Genomic DNA, 24412 nt, shown 5'->3' with positions numbered 1-24412 from the left:
TACCCTACTATCTTAAACCAGACATAAAAATTAACTCAAAATTGATTAGAGATTTGAATGTAAGACCTGAAACCATGAAACTCCTAGAAGAAAACATAGGCAGTAAGCTCTGTGACATCTGTCTTAACAAGGAGTTTTTAGGTCTGACTCCAAAAGCAAAGCCAACAAAAGAAAAAGTAAGTGAAACTACATCAAACTAGAAAGTTTCTGCTAAGCAAACAAAACCATCAACAAAATGAAAAGGCAACCTACTCAATAAAAGATATTTGTAAATCACACACCTGATAAAGGGTTAATATCCAAAATATATAAAGAACTCGTACAACTAAATAGCATAAAAACAAATAATCCAATTTAAAAATAAGCAGAGGGTCTGAATAGACATTTTTCCAAAGAAGATGTAGAGATGGCCAACAGACACATGAAAAAATGCTAATCAACATCACTAATCAGGGAAACGCAAAGCAAAGCCAGGAGCTATCACCTCATACCTGTCAGAATGCTATTATCAAGAATTCTTAATCTCAGGAAACAAACTGAGGGTTGCTGGAGTGGTGGGGGGTGGGAGGGATGGTGTGGCTGGGTGATAGACATTGCGGAGGGTATGTGCTATGGTGAGCGCTATGAACTGTGCTAAGACTGATGAATCACAGACCTGTACCTCTGAAACAAATTAATACATATGTAAAAAAAAAAGAAAAAAAAAATAGAAGATAGTAGGAAGGGAAAAATGAAGGGGGGGAAATTGGAGGGGAGGGGGAGACAAACCATGAGAGACTATGGACTCTGAGAAACAAACTGAGGGTTCTAGAGGGGAGGGGGCTGGGGGATGGGTTAGCCTGGTGATGGGTATTAAAGAGGGCACGTATTGAATGGAGCACCGGGTGTTATACGCAAACAATGAATCATGGAACACTACATAAAAAAAATAAATAGAAAAAAAAAGACAAGAAATAACAAGCATTAGCGAAGATGTGGAGAAAAGGGAAGACTTGTGCACTCTTGGTGGGAATGTAAAATGGTGGAGCCTCTATGGAAAATGATGTGGAGGTTCCTCAAAGACTTAAAAACAGAAGCACCATATTGTTCAGCAACTGCACTTCTGGGTATTTATCCAAAGAAAATGAAAACACTAATTTGAAAAGATGTCTGCACTCTCATGTTCATTGCAGCATTATTTTCAATAGCCAAGATATGGAAACAATTTGTCCATCAATGAATGAATGGATTAAAAAAGGTCTCTCTCTCTCTCTCTCTCACACACACACACACACACAGAATGGAGTATTATTCAGCCATAAAAAAATGAAATCTTGCCATTTACAACAACATGGACGGACCTTGAGGGCATTACTCTAAGTGAAGTAAACTAGGAGAGAAAGACAATGTATGATCCCACTTACACGAGGGATTTTAACAACAACAAACCAAGTTCACAGATACACAGAACGGGTTAGTGGTTGCCAGAGGCATGAGTTGGGAGTGGGGAATGGGTGATGATCAAAAGGTACAAACTTTCAGGTATAAAATAATTACTGATGGAGATACAGTGTATAGCATGGCGACTATTGTTATACATTCGAAAATTGAAAAATGAAAATCCTGAGGAGAGTAAAACTTAAAAGTCCTCACCGAAGGAAAAAAAAAGACACAATGCTTTTCAAAATGAAAGAACTATTAAATGCCAATGAATCCTGCTGGCTGTATTTTATCACTGATATCACCAAAGGAGAAAACTACATGAAAATTTACTTTGCACAAATGAAATCTATTCTGTAATTACATATGCTATAAAACATATACAATTATATAAAATTGTATGCAAGAAATAACACCCCATCTTACACAAACTCTTTTAGAAAATAAAGTTAAACATAACCACTATATGACCCAACCATCTCACTCCTTGGCATTTAGTCAAGGGAAATGAAAGCATAAATCCACATAAAAACCTGTACACGAATGTTCATAGCAGCTCTATCGTTACAGCCAAAAACTGCAAACAACCCAAATGCCTTTCAACGGTTTAATTAACAAATTGGGATTTCCCCATACAATGGTGGAATATTGTTCAGTAACAAAAATAATGCAGTACTGATATATACAAGCACATGAATCAATCTCAAGATTATCAGGCTGAATGAAAGGAGGCAGACAAGACAGAAAACATACCGAACAATTTCTCAAATAACTCAAGAAAATGCAAACTAATTCAAAGTAAGAGAAAGCAGATCAGTGGTTGCCTGTGGACAGAGTGGGTATAGGGGGCAGGGAGAGGCAGGAAGGTGGGATTACAAAAGGGCAAAAGGAAACTTTGGGGTGAGATGGACATGTTCACGCTCTTACTGTGGTGAAAGTTTCACAGGTATATACCTATGTCAAAATGCACCCGACTGCACATTTTAAAAAATGTGTAGTTTACTGTATGTCAATCATACCTCAGTAAAGTTGCTTAAAAAAAATATATCACAGCAAGAGAATAAAAAGGAGGAGAAAGGGGAAGAGGAGGACAAAAAAAAAGAAAAGAAAAAAAATTAGTAGTAGTAGTGGTGGTAGTATTGACCTTGCCTGACCTTGAGACTCACCATAACGCTACAGGAATCAAAAGACAGTGTGGCATTGGCATAAAGATCAACAAACAGCTTACAAGAATAGAAGTGAGCACCCAAAATGCAGCCACACTTACACAATTATTTGATTTTTGTCAAATAATCCAAACCATCCAAAGGGATAATTATTTTCAGTAAATGGTGCTGGAACCACTGGATATCCACATGGAATGCAATAAACCACACCACTACCTCACATCATACAAAAAAACTGATGCAAAATTGTTTAGAATTCTGTTTATTAAATAAAAACAAAAAGCTTTTAGAGTACAAAAGAATACCTTGGTCTCTTGAATTACCGCCTAGGAATGGAGGGACTGGATCGTATATAGTATGGGTATGTTTAATTTTTAAGAACTGCCAACTTTTTTCCAGCTAGCTGTACTCTCATATTCCCAGACAGGACACACAGAACAATAACCATTACCAATTGATAAATTAGCTTGATCAAAATTCAAAGTTTTTGCTCTTCAAAAAACATGATTGAGAAAATGAATAGAGGGACGCCTGGGTGGCTCAGTCAGTTAAGCGTCAGACTCTTGATTTTGGCTCAGGTCATGATCTCAGGTGGTGAGATCAAGCCCCGTGTCGGGCTCCCCACAGCGGAGTCTGCTTCTCTCCCTCTCCCTGGGAAGGAAGGAAGGAAGGAAGGAAAGAACGAGAGAAAGAACAAGAGAGAGAGAAAGAGAGAGAAGAAAGAATGAAAGAAAAGAAAGAAAAGAAAGAAGAAAGAAAATGAATAGAAGACCCACAGTCTGGGAGAAAATATTCACAAAACATATCTGACGTATCTGACAGAACCTGGAATCCATGATATATGAAGAATTCCTTCAACACAATAAGGAAAAAACCAACCCAATTAAAAAATAATGCAAGCAATTTTAACACTTTACAAAAGAGCTACAAATGGTCAAAAAAAAAAAAAACCACATGGAAGGCACTATCATCATCAGGCAGATGGAAATTAAAACCACAATGCAGTATCACTAGAATCCTCCAAATGGCTGAAATTAAGAAGACTGACAACACAAACTGCTTGCGCGACTGGAGGACCTCTGAACCCTCCTTGCTGGTAAATGTGTCACATGGTCCAAGCACACTGGAAAAATGTCTGGTGGCTTTTTATAAAAACATGTATGTACTCTATGACCTAGCAATTCCACTCCCCGGCATTTTCCTCAGAGAAATGCAAACATCAGACTTATAAAGCAAGTTCCACAGCAGCTTTCATCTTCAGAGCCAAATCCTGGCAACAGCCCAAGAGCCCAACATCAGAAGAATGGATTCACAAACCGGCTCTATTTATACAATGGAATACTACTCAGCAAAAAAAAGGAACAACTGATCTATCCAACATGAATAAAACGCAAACCATTATGATGAAACACAGTGGAACACAGAAGAGAGCACAGTCTGATGATTACACTCCTGTGAAGTTCTAGAGCAGGCAAAACCAACCAGTGGTGCAAAGAAATCTGAACAGTGGTGGCTCCTGGGGGTGGTAGGCAAAGGGAATCACTGGAAGATGGAATGAGGTAATATTCTCTATTTTGATACAGATGTGATTACACAGGCATATGCATTTGTCAAAATTCACTGATCTGTGTATTTCTTAATATATAAATTTGTGTATACACATAAAAAGACGTATAAATAAACACTGAACGCTCATTAATGATATGCACACCAAATTGTTTAGGGGTAAAGTGTACCAATGTCTGTAACTTAACTTGCAATATATTAAAATCATTAAATTGTTTTCATTACCCCATCTGCAGCTGAGTAACACCTGTCTGTATGGTTCCCAAAGAGCTCCCTCATCTTTGGTCATTTCAAGTGGTGTCCCAGCTTTTTATTGTTAAGCTGTGAGAGTTGAAATACTTAACCTTGTGAGTGGCCCTTCATCAAACTGTGGAGAAGCTACTAAAATAGCCTATCACTGATCCTAAAAAGTTCTGACTGCTATAACTACTCTGAAGTAGTTTCTGGACAGGTACATGATAAAGCAAATAGAGCAAAATGTTAATGCAGGTTTAACTACAGAATCTAGGTTGTGGCATGTGAGTTTCTAACTGTACAATTTTTTAAATTTTTTAAGATTTTATTTATTTATTTGAGAGAGAAAGAGAGAAAGAGAAGTCACAAGCGGTGGGGAGGGGCAAAGGGAGAGGGAGAAGCAGATTTTCTGCTGAGCAGGAAGCCTGACCCACAGCTCGATCCCAAGACCCTGAGGTCATGACCTGAGCCTAAGGCAGATGCTTAACTGACTGAGCCATCCAGGCACCCCTCTAACTGTACAATTTTGAGTTTTCTGCACAACTGAAAATTTTTACAGTAAAATGAAGAAAAAATCTACTCTGCAGATGTCAAAATACGCTATCAACAGGACAGCAAAGTCCCTACCACACTGTTTTTTGGCTACACTAGGAAAAAGAAAAAAACCAAAAAAAGGACCTTTCAAAGGCTACTCACTGACCATGAAGTAAGGAGCTGAAGAAAATTATAGAAGACTATTGGGGCGCCTGGGTGGCTCCGTCGTTCAGCGTCTGCCTTCGGCTCAGGTCATGATCCCAGGATCCTGGGATCGAGCCCCACACTGGGATCCCTGCTCGGCAGGAAACCTGCTTCTCCCTCTCCCACTCCCCCTGCTTGTGTTCCCTCTCTCGCTGTGTCTCTCTCTGTCAAATACATAAATAAAATCTAAAAAAAAGAAAATTATAGAAGACTATTATAAAGAAAAGGATGAGTGAGAAAGGCAAGTTCAAATAACTGAAAAAATGACAAAAGGTTCAAAAGAGCCAGAACTCTGGTGCTAGGGTGTAATGGGCACAGATTTTCACCGGCACAGAAATTACTAACTCTTGACCCTTTTAAGTCCAAGATCCTTTTAGTACTATCATAAAGGAGGAAAGGTGGAGGGGCACATGTAGAAAGAAGACTGGTCAAGAGTGTCAAATGCTGCTGAGGTCAGCTAGAAAACATGGAGGTCACTGCTGTCTCTGATTAGAATGGATTCAGTACCGTTGTGGGGCAGGAACCTTTGTGCATCATGTTAAGGAGCGTGTAGGAATTAAAACTTATTTTAAGAAGCCTAGTTATAAAAAACAAAAACACCCTGTTAAAGGTGGAAGAGACATCAGTATGTTCCAGGGCTGGTGGGGGTAGGCCAGTAAACTGAAGGCACAGGAAGAAATGAGATACGTGACATTCAGGTTCCTGGTGGTGCTAGGATGAGCTGGGATCCAGCGTGCAGGTGGAAGGTTTGAGACAAGCTTTAACAGACACCTCATCCTGTTTTAACGGGAGAAAAGGCAAGGAATATCTTGCATGCTGGCTTCTCTATTTTCTGTGAAACTGAATGCATATTCCTTAAAGGATCAAGCATGACTTTTTTTAATCCTCTGAGGCACAGAGTAGCATATATAGAAATATATAGAAAACATTCAATAAATACTGGGGAGAAAAACAAAGCTAAAATTCTACGCAAAGCCCATCCTCATAATGACAACGAAAACTGCTAATTATGCTCCACTGTTTCTTAAGCCCCCTGGGTTTTCCACATAATGATGCTCTGTGTTAACTCAAGATTCACCAACACCAAGGCCCCAAAGCATTGGAATGAGAGCAATGCAGAGAATACACTTACCTCTGAGTAGTTACACCAGGCAGATCATTTAGGACAGGTGACAGGAGGCTATTTTAGGAGCTTCTCCAATTTAACAAAGAGGCACTCACAGTAAGTACTTACTATTTCAACTCTCGGACTAACAATAAAAAGCTGCGACATCATTTGAAATGACCAAGTTGAGGCAGCTCTTCCAGAAGAACAATGTAACACAGACAAGTGTTTTCCAGCTACAGATAAGGTAATGAAAACAATTCAGTGATTCCCAACCAGCATTTTTAAATCAAACAACCGATTAAAACACGATAGAATCACATGTAGTTAAGGTAAGAACTGTTTCATGAAACTTTTTCCATATACATATCAGAGCAAAACATAAAAATTTCTTAAAGTGACTGGGGCAGTAAAAAATTTGAAAACTACTGATGGATGGTTCGAAGCAGAAAGATAAAGACTATAAATCGTCGATTCTATATAAAATTATATAGTTGCATATAAAAAATGAAATCTTGCCATTTGGGACAATACAGATGGAGCTAGAGGGTATTACTCTAAGTGAAGTAAGTCAGAGAAAGAAATACCATATGATCTCACTTATATATGGAATCTAAAAAAAACAAAACCAAAACTAACAAATACACAGAAATGGTGATGGGGTGGGGCTCGAGCAAAACAGGTAAAGGGGACTAAAAGATACAAACTTCCCGTTATAAAATTAAGTCACCGGATGAAAAGTACAGCATTGAGAATATACTCAATAACATTTAATACCTTTGTGGGTGGCAGATGTTAAACTACACTATGGTCAGCATTTCCTAATGTTTGTAATTGTCGATCACTATGTTATGCACCTGCAACTAATACAATTTATACAAAATTGACATACAGTCAACTAAACTTCAATAAGAAAAACTTGTCAGCTTTAACTTCTAATGCGGTAAATATCGATAAATACATAAACAAAAGCCCTTTGTGATCCTCAGTTTGGAAAAGTGTAAAGGGCTCCGGAGGCCCAAAGCTCTGAGAACCCCTGGTCTCAGTTATTGTTACGCAACAAAGTCATGAACATCTAGTAAATCACGCAATTCTCCTTTTTCTCCTTTTACTCCACTGTTTGTCTGTAACAGTTTTAGCCGTCCTATCAAGCGAAGGGCTGGCCAACAGACTTTTGTTACGTGTTGGGGGGGATGTAATAAAAACTCAGGTTTCAACAGTAGGACGGAGTCACAGATTTTAAATAATTCTGGGCCTGCCCTTACTCTCGTTTCAGCCGGGCACAAACCCTTAGTAAAACGACAGACGTTAACCACCAGAACCGGGGCACGTTCGCAGAATACGGACAGATGGGAGTGGGTGTAAGGCGCAGACAGGGAAACTTCGAGGGAAAAGGGGCAGCTGGGGAGAAACTGCCAAAATCTTGGGCTCTGCTGTAATTCCCCGCCTCCCTAAGACTCCCGAGGGAGGTGTCAAAAGGTGGGTCTAGACAGGCCGCTCCGGGTAGCTGCGGAGCTCCCACCAAGCCTCATCTCTGCCCAGACCCCTTCACCCCTCCTCTCACTCCCAGCGCCACCCACCCACCACACACACACACACACACACACACACGTCTTCGATCGCCAAAGCCCCACGACCCCCAAGGATCCTCACCACCAACAGGTTCCTGTCCTCCACCAGCTGCCGCTTCCGGAGGATCTCCGATTTCAGAACGTCCATCCCGCTGCCCGGGTTTACGCTCGAGCTTCCCTCTCGGGGTCCTGGAACCAAGCCTCACCTAGTCAGGCGCCGCGAACCCACCACAAACACGCTCAAATACCTGACAACGACTGACAAGAACCGCTTCCGGCGGAAGCTGAAGCAAGCGAGAGGAAGGGAGGGAGTGCTCCAGGGCCCCTGTTGTTGACGAAGCCGCTGTAGACTTGCGCCCCCTGGCGGCGCCCTCCGGCAGCGCGCCTGTCGTTTATGTTAGTGGAGATAACAATGGGAAGTAGGCTGAAACAGGAGTCTTCTTGAAGCCTGTGGAGGTCGACCTGCTGTATTTTTAAAGAGAAGTTATTACACCTGCTTGTATTTGCTAGTTCAGAAGCAAAAGCCTCCTCATAGAACACTTCAATTATATTAATTAGGGCCAGATCCTCACTCATTAAACCAGTTCACACCGGAGTTCCTGAAGTTACCTGCTTGCCAAAATGAATGCACTAAAGTGGGAAAACCCTTGGGGCACCTGGGTGGCTCAGTCGAGAAGCGTCTGCCTTCAGCTCAGGTCATGATCCCAGGATCATGGAATCGAGCCCCGCATCGGGCTCCCTGCTCGGCGGGAAGGCTGCTACTCCCTCTCCCACTCCCCCTGCTTGTGTTCCCTCTCTCACTGTCTCTCTCTCTGTCAAATAAATAAAATCTTAAAAAACAAAAAAACAGTTCTTAAAAAAAATAAAGTGGGAAAACCCTGAGCAATACTGTTAGTTCATTAGACATAATAAAGGGGCAGTGTTGATTGCCACCCTGTTAAATTTCCTGTAAAGTTAAGCGACTATATCCATTTAAGTCGCTTCAGAAGTAAATGTCTCTCATTTCTCAGTTCTAAACTGCTTACAAATCTTGGTGATAATTGAACACTTACCCCAAGCTAACTGAGATAATTGTTATGGTCATGTGTTCAGCAATCAAGATTTTCAGTGACATGATTGGAGATGTAATCAGAAAGAGTGTGTGTGTGTGTGTGTGTGTGTGTGTGTGTAAGTCCAACCCAAGAAGAAAAATTAAATTGTGGAGAAAAATTATGTCTAAGATTTTAATTTTAAAAAGACCCTAAGAACTGTTTACAAAGCATTTATCTTTGGTTCTATGCCATTGAAGCTGTTTTTGAAATTCCAGATAAATCACAACTGAACAATATTTGACAGGCTAGTTTTTCCCACTCAAAAAGGAAAGAAATATCATTCAGTTCAGTCGATCAATACTGAGTAAGATGATTTATCAAAATAAAAGATGGTAGAGAACTGTTCGATCAATTTACAAAGTTGTGTGTGTGTGTGGGTGTGTGTGTGTGTGTGTGTGTGTGTGTGTGTGTGTGTTGGTTACATTTCACCCAAAAGATAGCTGACTTTTACCAGAAATAAATCAACATAGGAAGTTAACTCATTCTCTGACCTAAGATGCTGTGCTAATTTTTAGGGCTTTGGAAAGCTTAAAATATTTTACACAGAAAAGGTCCTTGAATTAATAAACACGGCGACCCTCTTATATGGCTATTGGTCTCCCGAGTCACTTATAATTCCCTAAGCAAATAATTTATTAGCATTTGCCTGTTTTAGGGTTAAGAGATTATTACACAGAAACATGAATGAGGGGCACCTGGGTGGCTCAGTTGGTTAAGTGACTGCCTTCGGCTCAGGTCAAGATCCTGGAGTCCCAGGATCGAGTCCCACATCAGGCTCCCTGCTCAGCGGGGAGTCTGTTTCTCCCTCTGACCCTTACCCCTCTCATGTTCTCTCTCTCTCAAATAAATAAATAAAATCTTAAAAAAAAAAAAAAGAAACCTGAATGAAGGACTGACAGGGATGATAGTAACAATAATGGAAGTTTCCAGCAAAGGAACAGGTGGCCAATGGGAGACAGTAAATGCAAACCAGAGAAACAACTAGCTACCAAAAACAGGCTCCTTTTAAATTTCAGACTCTCGCTGATTTCGGTGTTTATGGAAACATGTGCATTAAATCTTGACAAAGGCTTGAGATGGAAGAAAGATGTGTACTTGAACAAGCAAACTGATGAGTAAGCTTTTCAATACAGAAGGGAAAAAAGACAACCAGGAGAGAACCAACCCATCCTAACTCTAAGGGAGAATGTGTTCATTTTCAACCTATGCATCCTGGAGCCACCGGGTGGCTCAGTCGGTTGAGCATCCGGCTCTTGATTTGGCTCTTGATTTCGGCTCTGGTCAAGATCTCAGCGTCATGAGATTAAGCCCCGCCCCCCCCAGACTCAGCTGGATGTCGGCTTCAGATTCTTTCTCCTTCTCCCTCTTCCCCTCCCCCTGATCATGCACTCTAAATAAATAAACAAACAAATAAATAAAACCTTTAAAAAAAAACTGCATCCCATTCCATCACAGTAGTTATTTAAAAAGTGAAATATTGTTAGCAACCCAAATATCCTAAATGGGAGAATGGTTAAATAACTTACAGTTCATACAAAGAACAGAATAATCTAGAACATTAAAAACCATGTTTCAGAAAATATTCAATTATGTGAGAATGTTCATGATATAGTGCTTAATGAAAAAGTAAACTAATATAACTAGAAATCTAGTATATGGTCACTTTTCGATTAGAAAAGCATATAAACTTAGAAAAAAATTATTGGAAGGAAACATATCAAAATATTGGCTTGTTATCTGTCAATAGTAACCACTGGTGATTCTTTTCTTCTTCACACCATAACTTGATACAAGTTCCATAATTTGGAGAAAATATCTAGAGAGCAGTCATTTTCTGTTTTAATTATTGAAATTCTTCATAAATTTTTCCAGGGTAACTACTTTAGAAATTATGTGTGATAAACTTTAAATAATGCCGATAAAAGAAAGCAAGGGATTGGACACTAAATATTTGTGTAAATCTTCATAATTATTCAACCAATATTTAGGTGTCTTCTGCGAGCTCTATACTACTTTAGGTTCTGTGGCCTAAACCAAATACAAAATGTCACCCCTACTCTTGAGGATATTACCAGCTAGCTTGGGAATCAAGAAATAGATCCTGAAAAGTTAACTTATGTAAGATAAATATGATTTAACAGCATAGATGAGGTTATAATAAAGTATTCACAGAAATAAAAGACCAGTCATTTTCTAAAAGAAGAAAGAGTAAAAATCAATATAAGATTGATGAGATTATTGCTCTGCTAGAGTAACTCATCCAAAGGGAGATTGTCATTTCTAAAGACTGGAAGAAATACCAAATTTAATCAGGATGACCTGGGTTTGTTTTGTTGCTGTCCTAAAGAACAGAATGTAACTTTTTTAAAGCTAGATAATCTAGTACAGTGGCCCTCATTCTTCAGTTTGCCTTAGAATAACCTGGAGGACCTTTTGAAACCCAGACTACTGGTCCCCATCCCCAGAACAGCTCAGTCAGGAGGTCTGGAGTCGTGCCCAATAATTTGCCTTTTGAACAAGCTCCCAAGTGAAGCAGCTGCTGTTGATCCAGGGACCACAGTTTGAGAACCACTGATCTAATACATTATTTTGAAATCTCTCCAGGGAGGAAAAAGTGGATGAGTCAGAAACTCAGTCTGCATGGAGTCTTGATAAACAGGAGTGGAGGAGGAAGCAAGTGCCTGTGTATTTGTAACAGTTATGGACTCCTCTGAGGGTGCCCTCCCACGCCCAGTGATGCTTCCAGAAATTTCCTAATGGGAGGGGACAGGCTGCCTTTGGATTCAGCCACATTCACATACCTGCTTTGTGTGGCTATACCATGGGCAGGTACCTGACCCAATCTGGGCCAACCAGAGTCCATTCCCTGGAAAACTGGCATTGGAATTGGGTCGATCTTCCTTTTTTTTTTTCTTTTTTTAAGATTTTATTTATTTATTTGACAGAGAGAGACACAGCGAAAGCGGGAACACAAGCAGGGGGAGCAGGAGAGGGAGAAGCAGGCTTCCTGCTGAGCAAGGAGCCCGATGTGGGGCTCGATCCCAGGACCCCGGGATCATTACCCGAGCCAAAGGCAAATACCCAACGACTGAGCCACCTAGGCGCCCCGGGTCAATCTTTCTAAGATGCAGGAAATATAAATGTGAATTCGAGTGGTGGATAGCCATTTCAGTAGCAAGCTGGAGCCAGACCAGTCTTTACTCACCTGCAAGAGCAAACTGCTAAATCTTTAAGAATTTTATGAGTCAGCTGTTAAGCACGCCATTATTAAAAGTTAAATGTTTATTTACATAAGTGCTTTATAAATACAGGTAATAAATACACAGAACCTATTACATACAATCATGTTATTACATTTTACTATAATTTATACTCTTGCAGTTAGTTTTAACTATTGCCTCTTTGTGGTGGAAATTCCACGTGACGTGCTACCGCACATTTTTCAACAACTCCACACTTGTGAAATGTCATATTGGTAGATTCAATCAGCCACAGTGGGAATATTTACACCACCGAAATTGGCAACCGCTACAAATCTGGACTTGATTTATTATTTTGTTGATTGTCTAAACTTTAAAGAGTTATGAAAAAAATGTTACTAATACAAATCAGGGTTTCTCAACTTTGGAGCAGATAATTCTTTTTAGGGAGAGAGATGTTTGGCATCTATTTATCTATTAGATGCCAGTAACACCCTCCTTCTATAGTTATGACAGGCAAAAATGTCTCTGGACATTGCCAAACGTCCCCTGAGGAGCAAAATCTCTCGCCTGTCAAAAACAACTGATAACAAATGAAATTTAAAAGTGTTGTGTCTGCAGCTGTTGCCTAGTAAGTAAAGAGGAAAAAGACTGAGGGAGATATTCTTCCAGGATTCAAGAACTATTATCTGATTCAATAAAGAAGTCATCTCACATGACAAACAAATGAAGTTCTAATGTGTATCTTTGTTGTTTCACTTTTGCCTTATTCATTAATTTAGGCAAAAATATTAACTAGCATTCATGTCAGAGCTAGACTCATTCATCCTTTATAACCACAGGTTAGCTGGGGATACAAGAGTTCTGCAAAAATCAATTAAAGCATTCTGTGAGAATCAGCTGGCTATATGGAACTCACAGCAAAAAAATATTGTATTCACTATTACCTAATAATTATTATTATTAATTATTACCTAATGTTGTGTCCTCCATATGCTTTATATCGGTAAGGATATCAGTAGGTAATTACATGAATATATATGCACACTTCTTTTCCACCAGAGAGCCAGTTTATATATTCACCAGCACAGTGCTGGCCATCATCCACTTCCTATGTGGGCTTTGCTAAACTCTTCAGCGAAGAAAGTTGGAATATCAAGAAGGAAGAGAAAGATAGATTTTCAAAAAAAAAATCATAAATGACAGACAACGGAGAATAATCCCTGAGACCCTCTGGATTTCCAATTCTCTACTTGGATTCATCGTGGAGTCCAGCTTGCATCTCTATACCAAAAAACACTACTGAATCTTTACAACATATTTCCACCCTTATTTTAAGGTGCACTTTCTTCACAGTTAATGTTTCTGAATTCAGGATGTATCTTACAACCAATGTGTTTATAGTGAATGCTGTGGTGTTGTTCTGCCTAGGACCTCTCTTTAGGACCCAGGCACCCATCCCCCATCAGCTGGGAGTAGGAGGCGCACATCCCTCACTGGGCGAAGCCCCAGGCTGCATGGACCTGTGTCCTCCATGGTTACAGGCTCTCCCAGGCGGTGTCCATGACCAATGACCGAGTGATGTGGGGATTCCAAAGTCCAGCTCATTGCCTCAACTTTGAGCATCTCAAAGGGTCATTCTCACTGCAGAGCTCTCCATGGGGTCACAGGTGGTCTGAGTTGCAAGGCTCTCTGCCAAACCCTGCCTTCCTCATTCCCTTACAGATGCATCTCCAGGAGCAGTATCTAGGAGACCATAAACACTTGCATGCAAAAGAAAGCAATGCATTGATCAGCAGACACAGGTGTTCAGGTTCATTTGTTAGGAAACTATTAAATTGGCATTCTAGCTTTCACATCAGCCATTTCTGTGAATAGGGTTAGCCAGTTACCCCAAAGGCTGATCCAAATCTGGTAACACATGCAAAACTGAAGTTAAGGATGTTAAAATTTGAGAAGAAATGCTTGGATCCTGGTGGATCTACAAACAACGGCCCTGTGAAGCCTAGGCTGAGAGACCAGCTGGCAATCCCCACTGACGTCTCTTTGTCTGGAACTTTCGCAGCGATCAAACGAGAGGGACAGCCCACACACCCATCAGTCCCCTTTCTGTCTTCCTGGACAGTGCTTGTCTGCTGTGGTCTCGCCTTGTATTCCCTTCATCCCAAAGCTTTTGTACTGTTTTATTAGTGGGATGTGGGCACTGAATGAAATAAAGAGTGGGTTCAGGAGAAAAAAATTCAAGATTAGGAATAAGAAAGGAGAAATAACCTAGAGTACAAAAAGCATTAAAGGAAATGTGAGTAATACTACCTGCAACACAATGGCAATAGATTAAAAAACCTAAAAGATATGATTTCCTAACAAAAACTTACGAGAATTGTTCAACTGAAAGTATAAAACTGAAATAAGCAATTACAGCAGAAAGAAAAGGTGATTATAGATCCCCCATTCAAAAAGAACCAGATCCTGAAGTTTTCACTGCATGCAATCTTTAAAGAACAGATTATTCACGGGCGCCTGGGTGGCTCAGTCAGTTAAGCGTCTGCCTTCGGCTCAGGTCATGATCCCAGGGTCCTGGGTTCAAGTCCTGCATCAGGTTCCCTGCTTGGCAGGGAGCCTGCTTCTCCCTCTCCCACTCCCCCTGCCTGTGTCCCTCCTCTTGCTCTCTCTCTGTCAAATAAATAAATAAATAAATAATATAAAAAATTAAAAAATAAAATAAATAAATAACAGATAATTCAAACTTTCTGGCTCACAGCCCCAGCTTGTGTTCCCTCTCTTGCTGTGTCTCTGTCAAATAAAGAAACAAAATCTTTAAAAAAAATAAAATAAAATCACATCCGTTAATATCACCCCCTGAATCTCATCAGAAAAGTCTTTTAATTATTGGGAAGCTATTAAGCTCATGGTGGCAGACACAATTTACTAATTGTAAAATGCTAATTTTCACCGAAAGCTCATATTTTATCAACAGCAACAAATATTGTCAGTTGTTTTCTCTAAGAGACAGGCTCACTTTGTTTATTTGCAAGAAAACATCCGCCAAATACCCAAATCTGAATAACCGTGTTTGTCCACTGGTTGTTCCTTTAAGTAAAAGTAGTGCCCCACGAAGAAAAGGGCTAGTTCAGCTTGCAATTCAAACAATTACACAGCACTGTTCCTGAAGCCAACCATCATACTTCAGTATGCAGCAGAACTGCTATGTGTACTTCCCGTTCCATCACACAGAGTATTAAAAACATGCCTACTCATGCGTCAAGAGTTGGTAAAATTAATTTTTACTTTGTTTAAGAACATTTCTTGAGTGAAACTGGCTTTTGTGTGTGTGATTGCAGGCAGATGATGAATAGGACTCCCTGTGCAATTCAGTGATACTGCTTTGGTTCCTGCCAATGCATCAGCAAACTTGCTATTGCTTTTGTACATTCGGCGCAAATATCAACTTTCGAAAGGTAATATATAAGTTCCATGTTTCACTTATAATATGGAGCAGGGTTTTTGTAACAGGAGATAATGACCTTGAAGATCATAGAGAAGCATACATTTCCAATAATAGTCACAAAAGTGGTAGAAAAGTATAGTGGACAGTTGCTTTTGGCCTGAAGGACTAACTGCTATAGAAACTGCTGTCCCACCATAAACAACTAGAAAAACAGGCAAGATATATGAAACTTAACTATTTTTCAGACATTGGACAACACGCAACAAAGGGCTAGGATTCCTAAGAGAAGGAAAACAAATGAGGTGAGCCTTAGCCCAGGATTACTACATGGAGGCAGTTTCCAGGATACAACGCAGATATAGGAAATCTAAATATCACCCAGTTGTCTCACTGAGTTGAGGGAAAAGTGCTGGCAGATTGAGGAAGCTACTTTTGGGGGCAGAGTACTAGAGAGGAAAAAGGTGTCCAGGGGGAGCTCTCAAGAAATCTGCAGAGGAGACCCTTCAAAAAAATTGGCTGAATCCTGATCTGCATATATTTCTTTATTGTTTTTTGTTTTTTAAAGAATTTTTATTTATTTATTTGACAGACAGAGAGAGAGCACAAGCAGGTGGAGTAGCAGGTAGAGGGAGAGGAAGAAGCAGGCTTCCCACTGAGCAGGGAGCCAGACGCAGGACTCGATCCCAGGACCCTAGGATCATGACCTGAGCTGAAAGCAGACACTTAACCAACTGAGCCACCCAGGCGCCCTCTGATCTGCATATATTTGGATGAAATTCCCAAGACTGAGTAAAGAACCAACATAAAGCAGTGGGACATACAATGCCCAGAGCTCGTATAGGGATGGGCATTTTCCAGACATAAGATGAAGTCTTCAGAAGGGAATCACCCAAGTAGTGGTGCTAAATTATCCTAGTCTGAAGACTGCTTTGATTCACCCTAGCAAAGCAGAAAAGCAAGCCTCAAAAGGATCAAACTGATTCCAGCTAACATAACTGCCTGTCAGATAAAAGGCCAATATTTTTGAAGGAATACAACAAAATCCCACACCCCAAAACATAAAAATCCAGTGTCCCGAGATCCAAACAAAATTACCAGACATGCAGAAAATATAATCCATAACCAGGAGAAAAGTCAATCAATATAAATAAACCTAGAAATGACAGAGATGATGAACTAGGAAAGCTTCTAAACCAGTATTATAAATATGCTCCAGATACTCAGGAATGCAAAGGAAAACGTAAACATAACAAAGAGGGAAAGGGAAGAAAACAAGACCAAATAGAACTTCGAGAGATGAAAAACACAATATCTGAAATGAAATGAAAAAAATATATATATAGCATGAGTGACCAGTGGAACAATATCAAGCAATCTAAGGTGTCTGTAATTGGAGCCCCAGGAAGTCAGAGGTTGCACGGGGCGGGGGGGCGGGACACATGGGGGGGTTGATATTTCAAGAAGCAATGGCCAAAATTTTTCCAAATTTGATGAAAACTAGAAAACAGACAGATCAGAAAAGCTCATGAACCCAACAGAAAACTATACCAAAGCACATCATAATCAAATTTGTGAGACACAGTGATAAAGGAATATGTTTAAAGCTGCCCGCCCAAAAGTCATTTTGTAAAGAGGAACAAAGGAAAGAATGACTAGAGTTCCTATTAGAAATGACACAAACTAGGGGTGCCTAGGTGGCTCAGTCTGTTAAGCATCTGCCTTCAGCTCAGGTCATGATCCCGGGGTCCTGGGATTGAGCCCCACATCAGGCTCCCTGTTCAGTGGGTAGTCTGCTTCTCCCTCTCCCTCTGCCCCTCCCCCCTGCTTGTGCTCTCTCTCTCTCTCAAATAAATAAAATCTTAAAAAAAAAAAAGAAATGACACAAGCTAGAAGACAAAGGAGTGACATTTTTAAAGTACTGAAAGAAAAAACTGCCAACCTAGAATTCTACACTCAGCAAAAATATCCATTAAAAATGGAAATGAACTAAAAAAAATTTTTTAGACAAAAAATGTTGAAAGGATTCATCAGCAAGTCTGTGCTACAAGAAATGTTGAAGTTCTTGGGGCACCTGAGTGGCGCATTTGGTTAAGCATCCGACTCTTGGTTTCAGCTCAGGTCATGATCTCAGGGTCCTGAGATAGAGCCCCACATGGGGCTCAGTGCTCAGGACCAAGTCTGTCCCTCTCCCTCCCTGTCCACCCCTTTCCCCCTCTCTACAACAAATAAATCTTTAAAAAAAAGAAATGTTGGGCGCCTGGGTGGCTCAGATGGTTAAGCGTCTGCCTTTGGCTCAGGTCATGAACCCAGGGTCATGAGATCGAGTCCCGCATCGGGCTCCCTGCTCAGCAGGGAGCCTGCTTCTCCCTCTGCCTCTCCCTCTCTCTGTCTCTTATAAATAAATAAATAAAAACTTTAAAAATATATATATATAAATAAATAAAAAATAAAAAAAGAAATGTTGAGGTTCTTCATATGGAAGAAAAATGTTGCAAAAGGACTAAAAATAGTATGGAAATGCTAAATATGTGGATAAAATATAAAAGATTTTTCCTAATTGTTTAATCTCTTTAAAAGAAAGGTAACAAACTGGGGCGCCTGGGTGGCTCAGTTGTTAAGCATCTGCCTTCGGCTCAGGTCATGATCCCAGGGTCCTGGGATCGAGCCCCTCATTGGGTGCCCTGCTCAGCAGGAAGCCTGCTTCTCCATCTCCCACTCCCCCTGCTTGTGTTCCCTCTTTTGCTGTGTCTCTCTCTGTCAAATAAATAAATAAAATCTTTAAAAAATAAATAAATAAAATTTAAAAAAATAAAAGAAAGGTAACAAACTATTTAAATCAATAATTGCATTAAATATAAATTGCCTAAACAGTATAATTGAAAAGCAGATATTATCAGGTGGATTAAAAAAAAAAAAAAAGACCCAACTATATGATATCCACAAGAATCCTAATTTAAATATAAAAACACAAATAAGTTAAAGATAAAAGGATGGGAAAGGATATATGCATGCTGCCATTAATAAAAAAGAATTGGGAGTGGCTAATATCAGACAAAGTAAACTTTGGAATAAGGAATATTATTAAGGAGCAAGAGAGATTTTATAATGATAAAGATGTTGAAGTAACAAGAGGATAGGCAATCCTAAATGTGTATGTATTTAATAACATAGCATCAAAATACATGAAGCAAAAACTGTTAGAATTGAAAGAAGTAAACAAGTCCAAAATTATAGGTAGAGATTTCCATACATTACTATCAGGAATTGATAGAATAAATGGACAGAAAATCATTAAGAATACAGTAGGCTTGAACACTATCAAAACTAACATGAGCTAATTAAAATTTATAGAACAATCTACCCTGAACTTCAGAATGCATATGTGCTCTTTTATTTATTTTTTATTTTTATTATTTTTATTTTTTTTAAAGATTTTATTTATTTATTTGACAGAGAGAGACACAGCGAGGGAGTGAACACAAGCAGGGAGAGTGGGAGAGGGAGAAGCAGGCTTCCCGAAGAGAAGGGAGCCCAATGTGGGGCTCGATCCCAGGACCCTGGGATCATGACTTGAGCCAAAGGCAGATACTTAACGACTGAACCACCCAGGTACCCCTATTTATTTTTTTAAAGTGAGCTCTCCACACAACATGGAGGTTGAACTCATAACCCCAAGATCAAGAGTCACATGCTCTACCAAGTGAGCCAGCCAGGTGCCCCTACATACATGTTCTTTTAAAGTCCATTTGGAATACGCACTAAAACAGATCATATTCTGGGACATTAAACAAGTCTCAATAAATTTAAAAATATTAAAACCATGTACTGTATGTTTTCTGATAACAAACTAAACTAGTAATCAATAACAGAAAGACATCTAGAAAAATCCCCAAATACTGGAAATTAAACACCCTTATAAATAACCCATAGAATCAAAGATGAAATCACAAGGGAAATTAGATAGTATTTTGAACTGAATGAAAAACAGAGCACAGGGTATAAAAATCTGTGGGATATAAACAGAAATCTGCAGGCCCTGATAGATTCACAAGAGAAGCTACCAAATATTTAAAGAAGCATTAACACAAATTTTGGACAGTTTCTTTCAGAGAATGGAAAAGGAGGTGACACTTCCCAACTCATTTTATGAGGCCAGCATTCCCCTGATACCAAAACCAAAGACAGTACAGAAAAAGAAAACAACAAACCAACATGTCTCATAAACTTAAGATGCAAAATTCCTTAACAAAATGTTAGCAAATTCAATCCAACCATGTATAAAAAGAATTACATACCTTAATGAAGTGGTATGCAAGGGTGTGGTTCAACATCCAGAAATCAATCAATGTCATCCACCATATCAATAGGCTAAAGAAGAAAAAGCATGTGACTATATTAAGTGACAGAGGAAAAAAGCATTTTACAAAATCCAACACCCACAGCAGAAGACAGCAAACTCGGAAAAAGAGCATTTACAAAAAACCTATAGCTAATATCATATTAAATGGTGAAAGACTGAATTGTGCCCCTGTTGGGTTGGGGCACAACCCAAATGTATACCAACTGATAAATGGATAAATAAATTGCGGTACAATCCATTCAAAGGAGTCCTATTCTGCAATAAAAGGGAATTAACAGCTGAGACATGCAACGACATGAAAAAGTTTCAAAACATTATGCTAAGTGAAATATCTTGGACACAAAATACCATACACCGCATGATTCCATGCACATGAAATCTTTTTTTTTTTAAGTAGCCTCCACGCCCAGCATGGACACCAATGTGGGGCTTGAAGTCACAACCCTGAGATCAAGTCATCCTGATATCAAGACCTGAGCTGAGATCAAGAGTCAGATGCTTAACCAACTGAGCCACCCAGGTGCCCCTCCATGCACAGGAATTCTTAAAAAGTTAAAACTATAGTTATAGCAGATTAGTGACTGCCAGGAGCTGGGGTTTGGACTGGCAACTGACTACAAAGGGGCAGGAAGGAACTTTTTTGGGGGGATGGAAATATTACACATCATGAAGTGGTAAAAGAGATACTTCTAGAACCTCCCTGAACTCCCTATCATCTGGTATATCCCACATTCTGATTGCATCCATTCCTTAGCACGCTCTACCATTCTCTTCTCCTGTATGAACCACCACACCCCAAAATATACACACTTCACCAATTTTTCGAGGAAAGCCCTCTTTGTGACAAAAGCTGCTACAGTTCACAGCATCTAAAACAAGGGACAAACATTGCAAGTTGGCAATAGCAGTGGTCATGAGAAAAGCTGGTTATGAACAGCCTCTAAGTGTCAGAAAAATCATTCAGAACACATTCATATACTCTATTTCATCAATTTTAAGATGCTTTTTTTTTTTTTTACACATTTTAACTTCTCTGAAACAGGGATGCATCTCTCAATTGGTGACATCATGTCATTATAATTGGGTGTGTTTATGGGGTGCCTGGGTGGCTTGGTCACTTAAGTGTCCGACTTTTGATTTGGGCTCAGGTCATGATCTCAGGGTTGTGAGATCAAGCCCTGCATCCAGCTGTGCCCTGGATGTGCAAGCTGCTTAAGATTCTCGCTCTCCCTCTCCCTCTGCACAACCCCCCTCACCCCCTCTCTAAAAAAATAAATAAATAAAAATAAAATAATATTTGGGTGTGTTTATTTTTCTTAATAGTAAATTTCTCTTAATGGTGCACCTTATAATTGATGGCTTCCACAGAATCAATAAACTGCAGAATGGCTGGACAGAGGAGGCACAGGTTTTTGTTGTGGCTGACAAGGGTAAGACCAAAGAGATGAGAGCCAAAAGGCAGAATCCAGAGGACTGGAATCCATGCCCTGGGCCAGAGTCTCCATGTTATGTATGAAATTATCAGCCCTGTGGCCACGTATTCCTGTCCCCACTTAAGGCTGAAGAGGTTCCCCGGCAAGCAGTGCGGACAGGAACAGGAAGTCTACTAGAAATGGCTGGAAGAGATAGTGGTTGGGAAAGGTAACAAGAGCAGGTCCCATCTCCAGCAGGTGGCACCACAAACAGAATAGACAAATAGATGCGCTTGGGCCTGGCTTGCTCAAGGAACAGTAGGGTCAGGCAATTGCGTTAGGAAATTCGGTAGCTAAGGACGTTGGGGACCCTAGCTAAGGGACAGAGCATGAGCACTATAATTAATCTGTTTCTGGACTTCAGTTTCTTCATCTGCCAAATGAGGAATAATAATAATAACAACCTAAAAGAATTAGTGTTGATTAAAAAGAGATAACACAGGGGCACCAGTCAGTGAAGCATGCAACCCTGGATCTTGGACTTGTGGGTTCAAGCCCCACACTGGGTGTAGATATTACTTAAAATCTTAAAAAAGAGAGAGAGAGAGGGAGAGATAATTCATGTAAAGGGCTAAACATAGTGCATGGCATATGTAAGTATTCAATGATTTTATGTATCGTTATGGTCATTTCCACAAGTATTTTAAAACTCACCCATTCATTTATTAATTCTTTCAACATTTATTTAGCAGTTATGATGCTAAAACCTGAATAGTTTATTGTAGTTTGTTACTGTTTTTTGTCTTTTTAATCTGCTTAGCAACAGCCAATGGCAAATGCCAATTTCTCCTGACTTAATTATCCACAATATATTTTATTTCCATTCCATCATCCTATCAGTTAGGCAATTGGTTGAATAGGGCTATAGTTTTTACTCTTTACATTAAAACCAATGCTACTGACTCATTGTAAAATATACCATGTCAACAAAGATTTAGAAAGATACCTAAGACTGAAGAAAGAAAAATAGAGAGTGGCTTTGCCACATAAGGAGATGTGACTGTAGGTCAGTCATTTGCAAAATAAAGATAATACTTAACCGGCAAAGATTTTGAGAGAAACAAATGAGATGACGGATGTCAAAATACATAAATTAATATGATAAATGGACTCAACCATAATAGATTTTTGTTACCAAAAATAACATGATACACCTGGAACTGTCATATGTCAATTATACCTCATTTTTTAAAAGATTTATTTATTTGAGAGAGAGAGAGGTGAAGTGAGAGAGAGAGAGCATGAGCAGGGGTTAGGGGCAGAGGGAGAAGCAGACTCCCCACTGAGCAGGGATCCCGATGTGGGACTCGATCCCAGGAGCCTGGGATCATGACCTGAACCAAAGGCAGATGCGTAACCAACTGAGCCACCCAGGTGCCCCAACCTCAATTTTTAAAAAGTAAAAAAAAAAAAAAAAAAAAAAATACACGATTTTCCTTTGATTGATTATAGTATTTAAATGTATTTACATAGTAACTGCCTACTGAAAAATCCCCAAGTTTAATTCACCAAACTCCTGAGAGAGACAAGGGACAGAAACAATATATTACCCTGAGTTTATATACCACTTTTTAATTGTATTGATGAAAGAAAATTTTTTTAAAAATTTATTTATTTATTTTAGAGAGATAGAGAGTGTGTATGAGCAAGCCCGAGCTGGGGGCAGAGGGGGAGGGAGAGGGACAAGCAGACTCCATACTGAGCAGCACCTGAGCCCAATGCTGGACTCTTAATCTCATGACCCTGAGATCATGACCTGAGCCAAAATCAAGAGTCAGACACTCAACTAACTGAGCCACCCAGGCGCCCCTGACAGGAAATTACCCAAGATGTATTAATAGGCATTAGTGCTAAATCTAGAATCTGTGCCTCCTATTTCCCAAATTTGTGTTTCTATCCTTTGATTCTAAGCCCCTTAATCTTTCAAAAGAAAAAAAATATACACATAGACCAGAGGTTTCTCACCCTGGCTGACCATTAGAATCATCTGGGAGCTTTAGAAAAATACTAATGCCCAGGCCTTACTCCAGACCCATTAACCCAGAATCTCTGAATGTGGAGTCTGGATATCAGTGATTCTAAAAGTTTCCCAGGGGATTCTTATGTGCATCCATTGTTGAGAAACACTAGTAGAGAATTAAACATCAGCTACGCAATTTCAAAAGCACATGTGTACCCTTTCCAATGTCAGCTTTTCTCCTGAAATGGTGTTGTTGAGTATATATTCCATACAGGCACAGCACTAAGTGTTGACTGCCACGGCATCCTTTCCTCTATACCCCCTTACCTTTTATTTGTACTTTTCTGGTTGTGGTTAACAGTCTGCCCTGTTGTATGGTTATTTTTGTGCTTATTTAAGCCATCTTTTAGAATATCCCTTTCTTGGGGCATCTGCCTAGTTCAGTCAGAAGAGCATGTGACTTCTGATCTCAGGGTTGTGAGTTCGAGCCCCACATTGGGTGTAGAGATTACTAAAATAAATAAATAAATAAACTTTAGAATATCCCTTTCTTCAAGATAAGAACTATGACCGTGCCCTTTAATGGGAGCCATCTGCTTAATGTTTTAGTTGCCCACCCTTATCATTTCATCTTGGAATGGCCCTGTATCTCACCTTCCCAGTGCTCACTCCTGCCACACCTCCCCTCTGAATATTACACCCATTTTCTTTTCCTATGTTTAGCTCTCACCTACACATACTTTACTTTTGTTCTCAGAGAATTCCATTTACCATTGTCTTCATTATTTCAAATGTTTTATCCCCCAAATATTACCTGAATAACCTTACAATTCTTCCTCTCCCTCCATGGCTCTTCCTGGCTTCACCCAACCCCTCCTCCTATAACTTAACCACTTTTCTTCTAAATTCCCCATAGGGGGTATTAATCCTATTCAAAGGTATCTGTTGTTGATGGGATGGAGCTGGGGTGCTCAGGAGTGGGGTGCTCTAGTCAATTCTGGTGAGGTTTTCAATTAGAACTAGACCCTGAAACAAGGAAAAGAGTAGCAGTTGGTAGAGGAGGACCTGATCATTCCACACTG

At 39.8% G+C, this 24412-nt stretch overlaps 1 protein-coding gene and 1 long non-coding RNA gene across 5 annotated transcripts in view; both read right to left on the bottom strand.

Annotated features, from left to right (window-relative positions):
• The window catches only part of PRPF18 (pre-mRNA processing factor 18), a 76674-nt gene extending 68578 nt beyond the window's left edge, over positions 1 to 8096 (bottom strand). For 2 of the 3 annotated variants that reach the window (XM_036114028.2, XM_036114045.2), the window contains exon 1: positions 7882 to 8096. In XM_036114028.2, coding sequence (XP_035969921.1) covers positions 7882 to 7947 — 66 coding nt within the window. In that variant the 5' untranslated portion in view covers positions 7948 to 8096. Of the gene's footprint in view, positions 1 to 6357; positions 6465 to 7881 lie in introns of all 3 variants that reach the window. The other variant, XM_036114055.2, reaches the window with a different exon arrangement.
• A 104-nt stretch (positions 8097 to 8200) lies between these two features.
• LOC144382321 (uncharacterized) overlaps positions 8201 to 24412 on the bottom strand; it is a 53210-nt gene continuing 36998 nt past the window's right edge. For both annotated transcript variants that reach the window (XR_013448998.1, XR_013448999.1), the window contains 2 exons: positions 19834 to 19906; positions 8201 to 8264 (listed from right to left, as the gene is read on the bottom strand). This is a non-coding gene — a long non-coding RNA (uncharacterized LOC144382321). The remainder of the gene's footprint in view (positions 8265 to 19833; positions 19907 to 24412) is intronic.

The sequence above is a fragment of the Halichoerus grypus genome, chromosome 6, assembly GCF_964656455.1.
Source record: "Halichoerus grypus chromosome 6, mHalGry1.hap1.1, whole genome shotgun sequence".
NCBI lineage: Eukaryota > Metazoa > Chordata > Mammalia > Carnivora > Phocidae > Halichoerus > Halichoerus grypus.
The sequence above is the reverse complement of the archived record's forward strand: the minus strand, read 5'-3'. Positions and strand labels throughout refer to the sequence as shown.